General features: G+C 35.2%; 2 protein-coding genes across 4 annotated transcripts; both read left to right on the top strand.

Moving 5' to 3' along the window:
• Nucleotides 1–526: 526 nt before the first annotated feature.
• LOC147290220 (CASP-like protein 5A1) lies at nucleotides 527–3,483 on the top strand. Its single transcript, XM_086237197.1, has 3 exons — nucleotides 527–789; nucleotides 1,741–1,873; nucleotides 3,020–3,483. The coding sequence occupies exons 1-3, from the start codon at nucleotides 569–571 to the stop codon at nucleotides 3,209–3,211; spliced, it is 546 nt and encodes a 181-aa protein (XP_086093323.1). The 5' UTR covers nucleotides 527–568; the 3' UTR covers nucleotides 3,212–3,483.
• A 1,352-nt stretch (nucleotides 3,484–4,835) lies between these two features.
• Nucleotides 4,836–9,329, top strand: DCP2 (decapping 2). Of its 3 annotated transcripts, none has more exons than XM_086236808.1 (9): nucleotides 4,836–4,961; nucleotides 5,658–5,823; nucleotides 6,011–6,162; nucleotides 6,362–6,489; nucleotides 6,715–6,810; nucleotides 7,620–7,772; nucleotides 8,030–8,133; nucleotides 8,215–8,282; nucleotides 8,886–9,329. In XM_086236808.1, exons 2-9 carry the CDS (start codon nucleotides 5,744–5,746, stop codon nucleotides 9,068–9,070), a joined length of 966 nt encoding a protein of 321 aa, XP_086092934.1. In that variant the 5' UTR covers nucleotides 4,836–4,961; nucleotides 5,658–5,743; the 3' UTR covers nucleotides 9,071–9,329. The 3 variants fall into 3 exon arrangements, with proteins under 3 accessions (XP_086092934.1, XP_086092936.1, XP_086092935.1); XM_086236810.1 differs by having other exon boundaries at nucleotides 4,847–4,961; nucleotides 5,726–5,823; XM_086236809.1 differs by having other exon boundaries at nucleotides 4,847–4,961; nucleotides 5,674–5,823.
• Nucleotides 9,330–17,189: the final 7,860 nt, after the last annotated feature.

The following is a 17,189-nucleotide window of genomic DNA, read 5'->3' as shown; positions in this document are numbered from 1 at the left end:
GAAATGGTATAGAATAATGATAATCTAGCTTTCTGAAATCCTGTGTCCAGTGGATTAAGAACATCAAGCGCTCAAGCCTCCTCTAAACCAAACAAAGATGCCCTGCTTTTGTAGTCCAGAAATAGGTTAGACTAGTTTTTTTTTTTTTCACTTGGAAAATAACACAAACCCACAAGGCCACAAGTACAAGTGTACAACAACCTTAATTGAAAACCATCAAAGATTCAAAATTGAAAGCCGACACTCCATAGAGTTGGGAGCCTATTATATCCCACACTCCAAATCACTCACTGTAGACATTTTGGATATTATTTGTTTATTCTTCATATTTAGTGGGTTATATAAATATCATATTCCTGTGTTCAGTGGGTTATGTTATATTCCAATAGTGTCTTATTGAAATATTGTGTCATAAATTGTCACCCTTGAAGAGGACCCTTAGCCTTTGAGTGTTTGACTCGCACAAAGCTACAAATGACGTGGTATTTATAACCTCCCAATCACCCTGTCTGAAATGTTAAAAAGACTAAAGTAGTAAAATTTTGAGCAAAGTTGAAGACTTAAAGCAATGATCGCGAGCCGGCCTTCAGTGCACCCAATAGAAGCGCCACCGCCGCAGACCAACGGAGCGGCGGAGACTCCGTTGCCTCAGGGGAGGATGGAGGACATTCCGGGCATGGCCGGGACACGTGGAGGCCTCACCTTGCGCCTCTACCAGTTCGCATTCGCAGTCATCTCCCTATGCGTCATGACTACCACCTCTTACTTCTCCGTCGTCTCCGCTTTCCGGTACCCATCTCTCTGTTTCTCTTTGCTTCTCTTCGATTTGATCTGAGTTTCCATATTCAATTTTGCTCCTACCGTGGCTTTTCCTTGTTTTGCTTCATTGGGTATGCTGTATTTTTCTTTTGCTGCTTTTGGACTTTGGATTACTGCCAAATGCTAAATTGCTCCTTTTTTTGGCATTTGATGTTTGGGATCCTTAGAATTTCTGTATGTCCTGCACCACATGTCTTCACTTGTGATTCAACCAGGTTTTTGTTTCAGCTGTTTGGGACGACCCCATTGAACCAACTTCATTTCACCATTTTTAGATTTTTATCTTTCTTCCCAACGTCACAGTCACACTTCTTTTGGGAAAGTGAATTCTTTAAAGGGTTTATTTGCAATGTCCAGGTTCAGCATAAGCATACGTTTTGGTTCTCTCTTATTTCAAGCTAATCTTACCAGAACCATAATTGATAAGTGATAACATAGAAATAAGAATAGTGTGGTTATAATATAACAGAGTTAGGCACCTGCTCTGACATATGTTCCTTTTACAAATATTAAAGCCTCATAACTTTTTTTTATTTTTTGAGAAGGGTACTCTACAGTTCAATCAAACACACCACAACTCCTTTCAAATGCTTAGAGTAGGCATTCAACCCAAGTCTATCTATTCATGATTTTACTAACTCTATGTTCTTAAGAAAGAAAAGAAGAACCAGCATATGAGCTTTATTTGTTCAAGTTGATCGTGATCAATGAACAGAGAAACATTGTATTCATGTAAATTTCTGTTATGTGTACTGTTTCTGAAACCAAGAGTTACTTTAATAACACATTTGCACTGCTGAAAGTCTCTTCTTAATATCCAGAAAAGTAATAATATATAGTATCATATATGGAGTCAAATCACTTGATTTTTTTTTTCTTTCTTTTCGTAGCATAACAAGCCCATGGTATTTGCTGTGCCAGCTACCTTGTTGCTGCTGTCAGTTTGCAAAGCTTGTGGAGCCTTTCTCTTGCCATGATTGATTTCTATGCCATTTTAGTAAAGCGCAGCTTGCGAAATGCCAAAGTTGTCAGCCTGTTTGCCATTGGTGATGCGGTAAGAAACAGTTTTCTGACTGTGTTAACAAAATGAGCCATTATTATGAAAAGGAGAGGAGAGTGAGCCATAGTTGAGTGACTTGTCAAACTAAGGGAAATTTCTGATACTCACGAGTCGCAACCATTATGTTGTCCTGTCTCTACTTTTGTCAAATTATGTTGGAAGCTATATACTAGACCATGGAAATTATTTGCACCCAAATGGAATTAAGGACTATTCTTAGTTGACTGTGGTGGCATTGTCTAGTCTAGAAGAAAAGTCACAGTACTTTTTTTTCGTTTTAGTATGCAGGCTTTACCAATGACCATTTTATGTATTAGTTGCACATCAACAACCATGTTGTCAAAAGTGAATACCACCTTCTGCATCAAATTGAGTGGAACTAGTTAAGTGCTCTTCCGCATATCAAAACTCTTTGCACAGATATAGCTGTTTAATTATGGTTTTTCAGGTAACTAGGTGCCCTTCTAGAATGAACTCATAAACAAGTAAGCTTGATAAGTGTCAGACTGAATTTCTGATGGTATGATTCAGGGGTCTGTTGAAGAGGTAGATAGATGAGGGAGAGGGATACTATTTTATGGCCTTTCTAACTAGATATCCAGACGTATATTTACTTCTGAGAATTGATATAATACTCTCGAATGAAGCGAAGTTTAATGAGGTCAGCTCCCATTGTCGGGAAAGGTAAGAGGGAAATGATTTCCCTGTTCAGAAGAGGCCATTTGATTGACCAACATCTTCTTTTGTAAATGCTATCCTTTTTTAGAAGTTTCTGTGCCATTCTAAGCATGGATTTGTGACTTAATTGAGTCATTTTCTGATTAGTGGGTTTAATTAAAAATTTGACCACTTTGTCCTGGAAAGCGAAATGTGAGATGCTTGCTAGACATAGTAACAATTAACAAATAGATGTAAATTAGTTAATTGACTCTCTATTTCAAGTTTATGAAAACAGTGTATTGTGCAAGAGCAAGACTAAGTGCTATTCTTTTGGCTTTATTATTTAAAGTCCAGCCATGTTTGCTGGACGGTCACGTAAGTAGACTTAGGAACTAATGAACCAATGATAAATGCGTAGGCACATGCTCTTTGCTTATTTTTATTAACTCGTTTCTTATATTTTCTTAATCCTAATTGCAGATCACTTCCACGCTCACATTTTCTGCAGCCTGTGCATCTGCTGGTATCACAATCCTGCTTAGCAATGATATGAGTGATTGTACTGAAAACAAATGCACTAGGTTTGAATCAGCTATAGCTATGGCTTTTATGGCCTGGTTTTCTGTTACACCATCATTCCTTCTGAATTTCTGGACACTGGCATCCAAGTGAAAGCATTGAAGGGTTTCCCATTATGTTTTTGGCAGAATTTCTTCAGGTGGTCTTACATAAAGTGCTTCAGTGATTTCACCTTATATCATCCCTTCAGCAGCAATCAAATAGCGTGGCCTAAAGCTCACAAAATACAAATGCATGAAAGATTTACCTTTATATATATATATATATAGGAGCATGAAAGATTTATCATGTTGAATTAAATCTTGCACAATATGATTAGTTTTATCTCTGCTCAAGGATCAACAAAAGAATATTGCTTTCTGTAAGATATTTCAGATCACAATAAATGATAGAATAAAATAATGCTTTCTGAAAATCCTGTGTTCTGTGGATTAAGAATGTCAAGCATTCAAGCCTCCTCTAGCCAAACAAAGAAGCCATGCTTTTGTTGTCCAGAAATAAGGTCATACTAGGTTTTTTTTTTTAACTTGGAAAAAACACAAATCCACAACAACCTAAATTTAAAAAGAACAAAACTAAATCATGAAGTAGGAGCCTATTATCCCACACTCCAAATCACTCACTGTAGACATTGTGGATATTATTTGTTTGAAGATAATAAAATTGGCATTCTATACTTTTTCGCTCTCAAATTCCAAAAGACACTTAGAATTAAAATAAAAAGATTGATCATGGCCAAAAAAAAAAAAAAAAAAATGATTGATGATCAATATCAATGGACATCGGTGAGCACTCGTGCCATATTGCATATCATAATCTTTGGTCATGACTGAAGAAGAAAAACTTCTTTGTGATGGTACTATATGTTTTTGTGTTTATTTCTCTTATTACGTTACTTGTTGATGATAATAAGTGGCGTGATAATAGAGAAAATAGATACATTAGGCATAAAGGACAAAAAATAGATACATTGGGCATAAAGGACCGTTCTATGAAAGATTTTCTCAATTGAATGTGGTTTTTTTTTTTTTACGGTGAAATTCGTTTTCTATTTTTTAACATTATACAAGAAAAAATTACTAAAAATGAAGTGTTGTTATTAAGTTTTTATAGAATGGTGTGTCAAAATTAAATTTGTTTCCACCAAAAGAAAAAAATACAGTAAATTATTTTAAAGCTCATTTTACAGTCCTTAATGATAATTAAACTCACTTAAAAGGTTGCAATAATAAATAGGTCTACTTTGTGACAAAAAAACCTACGTTACAATTTCTTCATGTTTTTGTACTAAGCGTTCGACATGTTTTAAAAAAAAAAAAAAAAAAACTGGACAAATTGCCACTGTCGGATAGTGGCAATTAGTAACAGTCATTTTTATGTTATAATACGGATGAATGTGACTTCATAAGCTTAAATTGTATGTTTTATGTTGATTTTATTAGTTTTTGACATGTTTATGTAAGAAAAGACATAAGTTATATCTATAAATACTATTTTTATATAGTTCAAATAGTTACTGTTGCACAGTAGCAACCGAGCACTAGGTGGATTCAGTGTAGCGAGCATTTCATTAAAGTGAACCAGACTGAAATTTACTGTGGCGTGTGGAGTAGATTATCAACCTTATTTTTTAAGTGAACTTAAAAAAAAAAAAACTCAAAAAAATAAATAAATTTTGTCAAGAGGAATAAAAAAAGTCTTTTCTACTCCCACAGTCCTTAGGGGGACTGAGACACAGACACAGACACAGTCCCACCTTCTGGAATCCAAAAGAAACTCCAATTTGCATTTCACTCGTTTCCAGCTTCAACTTTCAAGTCCCCCTCAAAGAAACTCGACAAAGGTACTTTCTTTTTCCCTTAAATCGCCTTAATTACTCTCTCTCTGCAATAGTTTTGTGGGTCAGTTTCTCTCAATTTCAACACCAGGGCATGCAGATTCAAACGCAAAAGAAGGTCTTCCAATATCTGTATTTTCATCGTTAACAATGTGTTTTCGAATTTTAATCTTTGGGGTTTTTTGTATGTGAATTTTAGGGATTGTTCTAAGTGGTTTTAAGGGGAAATGAAACTCTTACATTGGAGATTTGGGGATTTTTATGAAAAAAACATGCTTAAAATTAACTTAAACTGATAATATTCTGACAAAAGAAGCTTAAATTGATAATCTCACTTTACTCAATTTGGGTCATTTACTTGAGCAAGATCTCGACCACTTTACTTAGGTGGTTGTACTTATGGTGGAAATCTAGGGCTCTACGCATTATTAATTTATTAGCCTTGTCATCTTTAAACAATACATATGCGGTTATTTCATCACAGAATTTATCCCCAATATTATGATTGTGCAATATGGTCTATAGTTGTATGTGATGAATGCATGAAAACAATATCATTAAAGTTAATTTTTTTTCCTGTTTTTTAATGCATATAATAGCTAGGGGAAGAAGAGCATTGCAAAAATATAAAAATCAACCAAAAACTTACTTTCTTCCTTGCCATTCCTAGTTTAAAGTAATAAAACTTTCACTTGAAACTAGGTTGCAAGTATTGCAGGGTTGGAGCGTAGCTTGGTGTACCAACATACATTTGGTTTGCTTGTATTCAGAAACTAAACTGGGAAGCCATGTCTGGCCTCCCCCGGTCTTCAAGTGCTTCACTGAAAAACGGCCTTCCTCCCCAAGAACTCCTTGACGATCTCTGCAGGTCTGCATGAATACAGGCTCTTTATGCTCTCTTTGGCTTTGGAGAAATTGTTAGAAAATAAAAATGACAAACTGGGTTCAATCTTCTTTTGGCTTCTGTTTGGCCTCATGTCACTCACAATTATATATGTTATTCTGACTCCCTTTGATATACATCTGAATCCTTTTCCTTACTAATTTTCTTGCAGTCGGTTTGTTCTAAATGTGCCAAAAGAAGACCTACAATCGTTTGAGAGGATTTTATTTCTCGTGGAGTATGCTCATTGGTTTTATGAGGACAACTCTGTGGAGAAAAATCCATCGCTGAAGTCATTTAATTTGAAGGAGTTCACTTCTTTATGTATCCTGTGCAATCTATCGTCAAGTCAATGCTAACAGACTCAAATTTTTTGTATCTACAACATCTACTTTATAGGAAAGCAAGCTGCTTTGGCATCATTTATATTGTTTTCACATGCCAAATGGGGGTCATCATAGTTATATTCCCCCCCCATAGTTTCCTTTATTAGTGCATCCTTATTTTCCTTAATGTGTTGCAGTGTTTAACAGCTGTGATGTTCTCAAACCTTATGTTGCCCATATAGATGACATATTTAAGGACTTCACTTCTTACAAGGTTAAAGTTCCTGTAACTGGAGCAATCATTTTGGATGAAACCTATGAAAGGGTGAGGCTTTTTTTGAATGATTCTGGAACTCTAGATGTTAACCTTTTTTTAGCAAGACCGATATTTCTTAAATATTTTTTTTCTAATTTGATGACCAATTGATATCATAGATTCATAAGTTCTTGTTATGTGCATGCACAACCTTTTGTGTGGTCTGAGCTTTCTTGAAGCAGTATGATTTTTCATCTGGTACTAATTTACATTTTGGGTTTGTCCAATTGACAGTGCTTACTAGTGAAGGGATGGAAAGGATCAAGCTGGAGTTTCCCCCGTGGTAAAAAGAACAAAGATGAGGAAGATCATGCATGTGCCATCAGAGAAGTAAGATTGTTTCTTAATCTAGTTCATTTTTTTTTCTTGATATTTACAGTTAGATTTCACAGCCCTGAACCAGTGAAAATGAATATTGTAAATGATATTTTTGCACTCTGAATTCTTATTTAGTTGCCGTAATAGTGTGCACAAATTTGTTAGTGAGATAATAGATAATATATCTGTTTGTTTCTCTATGATGCTGTGGATATGTCGCAAGGGGAGAGGGGTGGGTGGTGTGAACGCAACTAGTAGTTTTAATCTTGCATCTTATATTTGCATGACATATGCATGTTCATCTTCACGAGGTAATAAGATCAACTGCTGTTAGGCAGAGCAGGAAAAAAAAACCTACTTGTGATATGGCTGGAGGATTCGTATCCATTCCATAACAATGTTCTTCCCTATTCTTTTGTGTCACACTAGGAGCAGGGATGGGAAAGGAAATTGTTTTAGAACCGAACTTTTTTTCCATCTTTCACATGGGGCAGGACCCATGATATTGTGGGACGTTCTTCATGTGAGAGAGTTGGATTAAAGGTTGACAACATAGTTGGGTTTTATAGCAGCATCCTATGGGCAATTGCATAATTTACTAGGTATAATTTTTTGAGATTAATGAATTTGGGACTATTGATAAAATTTTAGATTGATAAATTTGCTTCTTTGCTTATTTTTTCTACGGATATGAGGAATTTTATTGGATGACACTTTACATCAGTAAGTGTTGCCCCCTCTGAAGGCATTCCTAACCTAGACAGTTCTTCCCCTCCTCCCCCTTCTGTTATAGATAACCTGGTTCTTTGTGGTGAATGCAGGTCCTTGAAGAAACAGGTTTTGATGTTACAAAACTTCTTAACAAAGATGAATACATTGAAGTTATATTTGGACAACAAAGGGTGCGGCTCTACATTATTGCTGGTGTGAGGGAGGATACTGCCTTTGCACCACTGACCAAAAAGGAGATCAGTGTATGTGGTTCTTGTTGTAACGACATTTATCTACTGATTCTATTTTTGCATACAGCTTTATACTTGGTGTAATTTTTTTTTGAAAAAAAAATAAAGCAACTTGTAGTTTTCATTTAAAGTTATAATTTGGTAGTGAGATATTGATCACTCAAGATATGGTTTACTGTCATTGTGGCTAAGAATTTTGAACTTGGATTCATGGACATTTTAAAGAGTGTTCATATCTTAAGTTCACAGCTTTTGTTATCTGTTTGCAGGAAATCGCGTGGCACCGGCTGGATGACCTTCAGCCAGCAAGTGATGATGTGATATCTCGTGGTGTCACTGGCCTCAAGCTTTACATGGTGTCTCCTTTTCTGGCGTAAGTTCTTTTTGCATATAAAGTTACTCAAGTGATCCAACACTTTTTATAATGTCTAATAGGACCAATGTCTTCATGCAGATCATTGAAATCATGGATTTTTGCACATCAGTCCCCTCTTGCTTCAAGACCTGATATGCCTCTCAGAGGTTCTCTCCCTTCCTTTAAAGTCTTTTGGTTGCCTATAAGCTTCTAGTTTATATTTAACTCGCGGGATGAAAAAAGGAAAAAGAAAGATGAATGGAACAAGCTTAGACAAACCAAAGCATATGAACTTGAATAGCATGCCAATAGATATGTGTTTGTTTTCTTATCAGTGTCATATACAATGGTACTGGTCTATTTTAGTATACAGTTCTCATTTTATGCTATAGAAATTATAAATATTCTATTCGTGTCCATATTAGAAAGTTGTAGAAAAATGAGAGCAAAAAACATATACTTAAATGGATCATATCATTTGACAGCTTAACTTACAGAACCCTTACTGGAGTCATATATGTTATTGGAATTGAAATCCTAGTGATGAGAAAATTAAGCTAGTGTTGAGGAGAATCACACTAGTGTATCCTGAAATTGGGGTTGAGTTGATCATCCAGCTTAGCACCCAAACTGAATGCTCTGATGTTTCCATCAGCACATTTGCATATTTGTTTTGATACCAAGTTGTCTTTGATCTTTATAGAAACCCAGGTGGTAGTGGAAATTTCTTTTCTGCTTTTGCTGATGAGTTTCATTTTCATCCATTTTAGGAATCAGCGTGTGGAAAGCAAAAAACAACTCAACAGGGAGTAGCAGCATAATAATGGAGAGCCAATCAACTAAACCAGAACCTGATGTTCATCCTCCTGACACAGGACCCGGAAAGAGCTTCAAAAACTTCAGGTTTGACATTGGTCCAATCTTCCAAGCAATGGAAGCTGATTTCTCTGCTTGAATATAACTGACTTCTTGTAAAGTGGTTCAGCTGGGTTAAATTCCCCATTTCACTTGTATTACTGAATACCATGGAGTTGCCCTCATGTCAGATGATGTACATTGTTTCTGTCAGATTTTCAGGTTTGGGTTTATGTATATTTTGTATAGAAACCCATCTGTTGCAAAAGACATGCATTTTTCCCTGTTCATTCTTTGTTAGTAAATGAATTGTTAATGGGGGAAAAGCACCATATGCAAATTAGCTGGACATTGCAGAAGTTTTACTTGGGTTTTCTGGGCATATTTTTTTTTTCACCATCACTGGGAAAAGGGATTGTTTTCTGGCGGACCCAGTATGGCTGTAGCGGTTAGTTGGCAATTGGATAAATCAATCAAAACTTACTGACTTAACAGATCCGATTGCTATAATATTGTATATCTGCGCTTCTAAAACTTGGTTATATGATTGTTGTGCATATTATTCATACGTCCATCATGATCATTGTTGATTTTGTACTTTGTAGTCAAATGGTGTATGCAGTATGGTCTTTGGCTTTCAGATATAGATATGATAAATGAGAAAACCAGATTATATCTGCAGCAACATGGACATGATTTTGTGTTCTTTCATTATATGGTGGATTGGTGTTGTGTTTTGTCTTTTAGAAATGTTTGTGGATTGTGGTCTTTTAAAATGTTTTTCAAGTCATAGTTAGGGATGGATTCGTGAGTTTGTGCAGGAAGGATGCTTGTTTTGACATTTAATAATGAAAAGTTAAATAACCAATCTGCTTTGCTGAATTTCATTGGCCATTAGATAGAAAAGTTAGCCATATAGCATTTATCAACCTCTATAAGGGCTGGCCATTTTGTGTCTTCTACAATGAAGGTGCGGACAATGGTATGCTTGTCACCCATGTGAGGATATGCTACTGACCACTGTCCTTGTGGTATACAGTGTCCCTGGACCAATTTTTGGATGGATATTATCTGCGTTGAGTTGTGGGGTTGGCCATGAGGTTCATGGTTTACTGTACTGCCTTTTGCTTGTTGGATTTGGTTATCCCAATTCGGGATCAAGTTCTTGGCTTTACATGTTCATTTTTGTTTGGGTTTGATGGGCATGTTATATGAAATTGATTGCAGATGCTATACCTTCTATTTTATGTCTCCATCTGCATCATGGACCAACATCCTTGAATATGCAGTATATATATAATCAAACTTAGACTCCCTTTAGGGAAAAATTATTGGAGTAGAGAAAATGAGTATAGGAATTGAATGTCTATGCCACATAAGGATTAAAAAATGATGTTTGATATAAGTCGCTTATATTAGTCCAAGGTGAGACTGCTAAGAAAGCTCTTTCTAATTCCTTGGCCACCACAATGAGAGAAGGCCTAGAATATATAAGTGGTCCAAGAATTCATGTCCATTTATTAGTGGGGTAAATCATAGTATTACTATTCCCTTTTGTATCATGCACATTACAACCTTGATTTTTGGTGCCCCACTGTGAAGTGGTGCAGTTCTTTTGGACTTTGCAGAGACATGTAGGATCACTTTGATGATTTTGAAAATACCCATTTTGCTTTCCTTATTGTGCTTTCTTGAGAAGGGACGTTTTGTTGCGAAGAGTTTTGGGCCTTCACTTTTTCTATTTTTGTGGCTGCCAAATTTGTGAAACACACCATTTTTCCAAAAATTTGGCTTCAAATTTATTGAGGTCTCTCTCTTGCACATGTGCACTGCAATACGCATAATGTCTTTTGTTTCTCCTATACCACAATAATTAATTTGCAAGAACAATGCATTATGCTTATGACAATACAATATCAAGTTGTTAACGACTATGTCATAGTTAAACCTAACATTTTCTTATGACTTTGCAAAATCAGTTGGTTATGGTTTGTTTAAGCTTAATCATAGTGTCTATGTATACTTTATTCCTTGTTAATTGTTAAGAGGGTAGGATTTATTCCTTGTTAGTGTCTATGCCTACATAAACTAGTTGCGACTTTTGTTCATTCATTATTCATTTATTCCAATATTTCTGTAGTTTGTGTGATTCAGTCATGTGCCATAAGATTTTATTTTATTTTTCTCTTTTCTTTTTAATCAAATAGTGATTGAAAGGTACCACACATATTTAAAAGTAAACAACAAAATATATTTTCTAAAGTATTTTCTTCTTGAGAATTGATATTTATAAAATTATAATGACTTATATAGTTATATAAGCCATTAAATCACTGACAAAGACAGAGTGAAATTAATAGATAATTGCTAATAATAAGATGATCATGAACGCAATCATAAATAAATTTTTTATTTTTTTTGTTAAGAATTATAAATAAAATTTTACCTTTAAGAAAAGCGGAAATTATTTTTTAAAAGAGAAAAAACATCAACCGCAGATTCCGGGCCATGACAAAGTGAAATTAAAACCTGACGGCTGATTGAGATATGTCTGATTTCTTGACACGTGGTGAGATCATGCACTATCATTGCATTGAACAGTTTCTTCCTCTCACTTTCTCACAAAGACCAAAAAAAATTCGGCTGTGACGTCCGTGATGCAATAATTGCACAAGAAATATTACAAAGCCGGTGTGCCGCCACACGTGGCTTGCGTTAATTGGTTGGGTGACTAATTTATGTAAATTACACCAGGGCGGTCGATATGTGAATGATGATCATTGGTCGGTCCATCACATCATAAACGTGATTTTTGTGCTTATCAGGAAACCAGTCGACAAGTATCAAGTATGGAGCTGCTCTATTTTAGGTTTATGGAACTGTTCTTTGATTCTCATTTTATATAAAAACTGTTTTCAAGTTGTATTAAAATAATGCAAACGAAAATTAATAAAATTAGTCACATAAAAATATGATGAACGGACTGAAATATTTTTGAAAATATGGTTACTTGCTGTGCACATCACTAGTTTTTGTTAATTTTTTTGATAAAAGTTAACGTTTGTACTGCTTTAATACAACTTGAAAAGTTTATTAACTAAATTAATATTTTTTATAATTAATAGACTAAATTAAAATTTATTATAAAATTTATTGACCATTTTTGTATTCAACCCTAATTATTTTTTGAAAGTGAGCTAAGAAATTTTGGTTATCGTTGATATAGGAGAGAAATGTTGAAATGGTCCAAATGTTTTTTAATTTTATTTTTCATGGTTTTTTTTTTTTAATGAATTTTAAAAGTATTTACTATTATTAAATTACTCCACAGGACCACAACTCTATTCTAAAAGATTGAAAATAAGTAAGAAAGCGCATTTGTATATTAACTTGAATTATATTTCTTGTTTTTCCTCAAAAAAACAAATTATATTTCTTGTTAAAGTTGTGTGGGTTGATACAAGATGTGGATGTTGATGAATTTATTCCCACATAAAAAATAAAAAAAGTTTGCAATATTAATAATATATAAGTTGAGTGATCTTATTAATAAGACTAATATTTTGAAATTCAACTTCATACTAGACATAACCGTGTAAGTGATTAAGTTGGAACAATGTCCGTACTAATTTTGGAATACAAGTAGTGGGGTCATGCAATGTTGGTTGGTACCGGATTAATGCACTCACACTTTTGCCCACATGCATACCTAATAAGAAGTTTTTATGAATCCATCATAGTTTTCTTTCACATACATGCATGATGCATTCACCTACCATAGAGAATCAATACACTAGAACAGGCCTAATATTATTGCCTCAAGTTATGTCTCTCGTTTTGGCAAAAAATATTTTCCTAGGTCACGTTGTTGGGGACCTTCTGGTTCACATTGATTGGATGTGGAACATCCATGTCTGGCTTCATTCTTTTCAATATTGTCCTATTCATTAATGTTTCAGTCTTTGGTAGCCCATACAATGGTTAGATAACATACAATTATATTTGATAGTGAAAAATATATATTTTAATATTAAAAAAATGAAACTATTAACGACACTAGCTATTATAGAACACACAACGCATTGTAATCAGTTAGACCTAGTGATCCCAAAATTTATATTCTCAAAATGAAAAATGTGAATTCGTCAATGCAAAAGTAAAAAATGCGTGTGCATCACATGTGGTATTCGCATGTTAGTATTTTCGTCTATAAATATTCAATATCTAAAAATAATTGTATATCATACAAGTATACAACAATTGTACATGTGATTGATAGAAAATTCCTCATATATAGTTGAATGAAAAATTAAAACAACTCTATATACTTCAAATTGATCTATTTTGCTTCAAAGAAAACATGGAATATTGTTGTGATTGAAAATAATTTGGGAGAAGCTGAGCTGTGCAAGTCATTGCTCCGCTGGCTAAACCGACCAATGACATATGGCTCTGTCTGATTTGTTCTGTGTGGCTGTCCGTATCTGATTTGTTTACCAATCCACGTAAGTTTGTGTAATCAGGACAGAAGAAGAAGATACCGGTCAATTAGTGAGGGATACTCCAAAAAGTCTGCGCCTCGCTCTCACCACTTGATTTGCCCATTTTTTAATACAGTTTAAGGCCTCAACCTCATCACTATTTTTATAATGAGTTTTGCTAATTTCTATTTCTAGGAAGTAACATGGGAGAGTCCGTTGGTACCTAACAGGAATCTCCTCCACTTTCCCAAAGCTCACTAGCATTAATTTTAATTAATGGTAGGCCACAAAATTAATAATATTTAAATAAATGTGCGAGGGACGAGGAGTTCTTTTAATCAAATTATTATAGTGGCTTTTATTTAGTTTTTTTATTTTATTATAATTATGTAGAAATATTCTTTCTTCTTTTTAATGTGATTTTATTGAGATACTCAAATACTCAATTGTCAAATAATTTGATAATGTATGACGTGTGAAATAAATTTTTTCTAAATGCATAGTTTAGATATACAATCTAACAATAGAAACATTTTAGCTAATAAAAAAAAATTGAAATGTCATTTTCTCATTTCTACATCATGCTTGTAGTTTTGATTTGTTTTTTACGTTATAGAAAATTAAACTTTTAATCTATTCTAATTATAGAAGAATTTTGATCAAGTACATAAGTACATTTAACAACATTTCTTTTTTGTGGATTCCCACTACTAAGTGATCGATAAGCACTCCGATTTTTTAGTGTTACATTTCTAAAATATTTGCAGCGATTACTATTTTTAATTTTGTTTTCCGATGAATTTAACACCATAAAGTGTAGAATTGAACGGCCTCTTGTGGATACCCTACAAAGTACAAACAACTGCTCTAGAGAACAGGCGTACTCTCTATCAGTAGTGCTAGATATACCACATTTTTATACCATAATTTCATACCACCTTATGTGGCAACTTACATGGCATTCATACATTGGATACTAAATAATAAAAAGAAAAACCCAAAAAGAAAAATAAAAACTCTGTCCAATAAAGTAATGACACGTGAGATGGTATAAGAATGTGGTATAAGAAATGTGGTAAGTATAGCATTATTCTACTCTCTATAACTCAGTTGCTAATCATTCGCTATTGATTTTCTTTCTTGTTTCTTGGCTTTAATTGAGTAAGGGAGTAAGGGACAAGGAGTAATTATGAGGGCTTAAAAGCCTCAGCAGGTTCTTGCATTGCTGGAAAGGTGGAAAGCGACGTCGTATATTACTATATTGAGTTATTTACATTTATTTCTCTTAAAATTTATAGTCTATTTACATATTTTTTTAAAAATTTTAAAATTATTATATATAAGTATATAACTTTCTACAATAAAATAAAAAATAATAAAAAATATATAAAAAAGCTTGTTAAAGGATATAATAGCTTAATATTTGTATTCTTTGTTTATTTATTATTTTCTCTTATAGAAATTATATGCAACAGTTTTAAAAAGAGTGTTTCTATTTACACACAATTTTTTTCTTTTTTCACACATTTTTCTCTTACACACCCCTACTCTCTTCTAAAATTTAAAATTTATCTTTTAACACACCCCTCCAATTATCCCAATACCCCCATTTTATCCAACACACCCCATCTACTCAAAAAAAAAAAAAAAAACACACACACACACACCCAACTCCTCTCTCTCTCTCTCTCTCTCTTTCTCTCTCTCTCTCTCTCTCTCTCTCCACTCCCCGCAACACCAAAAATTAAGAGTCCTTTGGTTAATTTTTTGTATGTGAGATGATTTGGTATCTTTGAGATGATTTGGAGTGTGGGTTTTTTAAAGTTTAGGGTTTAATTTTTATGTGGATGATTGTTAATGTCACAGGTCGTTCGACATTGCACTTCTGAAATTTTTCTCTTCATTCGACAGTCATCTGCCGAACATACTGAAAGTGTTTGACACTATACTTTCGAATGATTTCTTGATGTTCGACACTATACTTCCAAACTAGCTAGAAATATATATATTTTTGGCTGTTTGCTTGGGCGAGAGGAGAAAGGGAAGGAGAGAGAGAGAGAGAGAGAGAGAGAGGGGGTGGCGTGGTGGCTGATCTTGATGGGGTGGTGCAAGCAGAAGGGAGTGCGAGTGGCTTCGACTGTGCTGCACGCGGTGGCTTTGATGGTGCTGCGCACGGGTGGCTTCGACGATGCTATGCGCAGGTGGCTTCAACAGTGCTGCACGCAGTGGCCGGAAGGTGTTGTGGAAGATGGTAGGGTGGCTTCAACAGTGCTGCACGCGGTGGCTGGAAGGTGCTATGGAGGAAGCTGCTGCGAGCGGTGGTGATGCAAGCAGAAGGGGAGAAAAGCCAGAGAAAGAGAGAGAAAGAGCCAGAAAGGGGTTGGGCTGGACTGGGGTGGTCGCAGACAAAGATTGCAAGGGAGAGAGGGTTGGGCAAGACACGATTAATTGGGAGGGAAGGAAGAAAGAAGATGGGGGGGTGTATTGGGGAGAGCTTTAAGGTATTTTCACAATGAGATAAATTTATAAAATTACTAATTAAGTGATAAAGAGTGTACAAAAAGAAAACAAAACATGTGTAAATAATAACTTTTTTTAAAAACTTATAAAATATATGTGTAATTTTTAAAATTTTACGAAATTTATGTGAAAAGTCGGGTCGATACACTTCAGTGTATCGTACATACAAATAACTCTTACTATATGACCATTATCCCGTAAGAAAGACACTGACTAAAGTAGACTTAGAAGGCATGAGTGGGTCCCCCACCCAGACCCTGACCCCCGCGCCCCTTAACGTTCAAGATCCGCCAAGCCATCTCATACCACCCATTTATTGTTGGGCTAATTAGCTGTTTTCACGGTGAAGCAGCATGTGAGGGGATCAATCGTGGGACGTATGGCTGACAGCACTCCACGTGTCCTTCCTTCCAAAACCCTCATCGTTATGTGTAGAGCCAATAGAGAGGCGCCACGTGAGGTTCTAAGTCAGGCAAGTGGACTCAGTCATCTGCTGTGGTACAGTGGTCAGTCATTTACGTGTGGCTCGTGGGTCTGCGGCTCTGCGCCCAGCAGGAGGAGGCAAGGACACTGGGACAGCAGCCACTCTCTGCATTATCTCCTGTCTACTAATGGGTCTGGCCCTTTGCCCACTGGTTCATAGTGCTTATTACATACATACTCACCCTTTATTTACTTTTTTATTTTTTCACGTGCTGCACAGCACCCGCTTAATCTGACCTTTACTTTGTTTTTCTTGTTCCATTTATCGAATCATGCATACTTTTTTTTTTTTTTTTTCTTTGTATTATAGGTTCATGCCACTTGGGAAATAGTGGCAATATATGTAGAATCCAAGTCTAGCTCCGTCCACTGTTTGGTCAAACGAGAGGGAGGTGTAATGAATACACATGCATTGTTGCATGGTACAAATTTTATTGCCTAGGGAAGCTCAAAAATAGAAATTGTATACTCAAATATCATAAACACGAAAATGACAGGAAAATAAACATTTGTTAGAAGTTAGAACTTAGAAGTTAGAAGAAAAATCTAGAGTGTGGTAACTGGTAAAGACTTGGAGTAAGTGGAAGGGGAGGTGGTGTGGTGGGACACAGTCGGTGAAAGCGAAAGAAAAGAAACAAAAAAATAGTGAATAGTGAATAGTGAATAGTGGGGGGTTGGGTTCGGAGTCCGGAGTCCCTAAATCCTTCACCATATATACCCCATCTCCTTCCTCAC

This window comes from Dryas octopetala, chromosome 3 (genome assembly GCF_963921425.1).
Source record: "Dryas octopetala chromosome 3, drDryOcto1.1, whole genome shotgun sequence".
NCBI classification, from domain to species: Eukaryota; Viridiplantae; Streptophyta; class Magnoliopsida; order Rosales; family Rosaceae; genus Dryas; species Dryas octopetala.
Note: the sequence above shows the minus strand (reverse complement) of the source record. Positions and strands in the feature narration are given on the sequence as shown.

Bases quoted from the DNA above. Each gene is read 5' to 3' on its own strand.
- DCP2 (XM_086236808.1), top strand. From the start codon at position 5,744: ATGTCTGGCCTCCCCCGGTCTTCAAGTGCTTCACTGAAAAACGGCCTT. The intron at 6,811-7,619 runs GTAAGATTGTTT...TGGTGAATGCAG, and splicing joins ATGCATGTGCCATCAGAGAA to GTCCTTGAAGAAACAGGTTT. The intron at 7,773-8,029 runs GTATGTGGTTCT...ATCTGTTTGCAG, and splicing joins TGACCAAAAAGGAGATCAGT to GAAATCGCGTGGCACCGGCT.
- LOC147290220 (XM_086237197.1), top strand. From the start codon at position 569: ATGATCGCGAGCCGGCCTTCAGTGCACCCAATAGAAGCGCCACCGCCG. The intron at 790-1,740 runs GTACCCATCTCT...TTGCTGTGCCAG, and splicing joins TCCGTCGTCTCCGCTTTCCG to CTACCTTGTTGCTGCTGTCA. The intron at 1,874-3,019 runs GTAAGAAACAGT...TCCTAATTGCAG, and splicing joins TGTTTGCCATTGGTGATGCG to ATCACTTCCACGCTCACATT.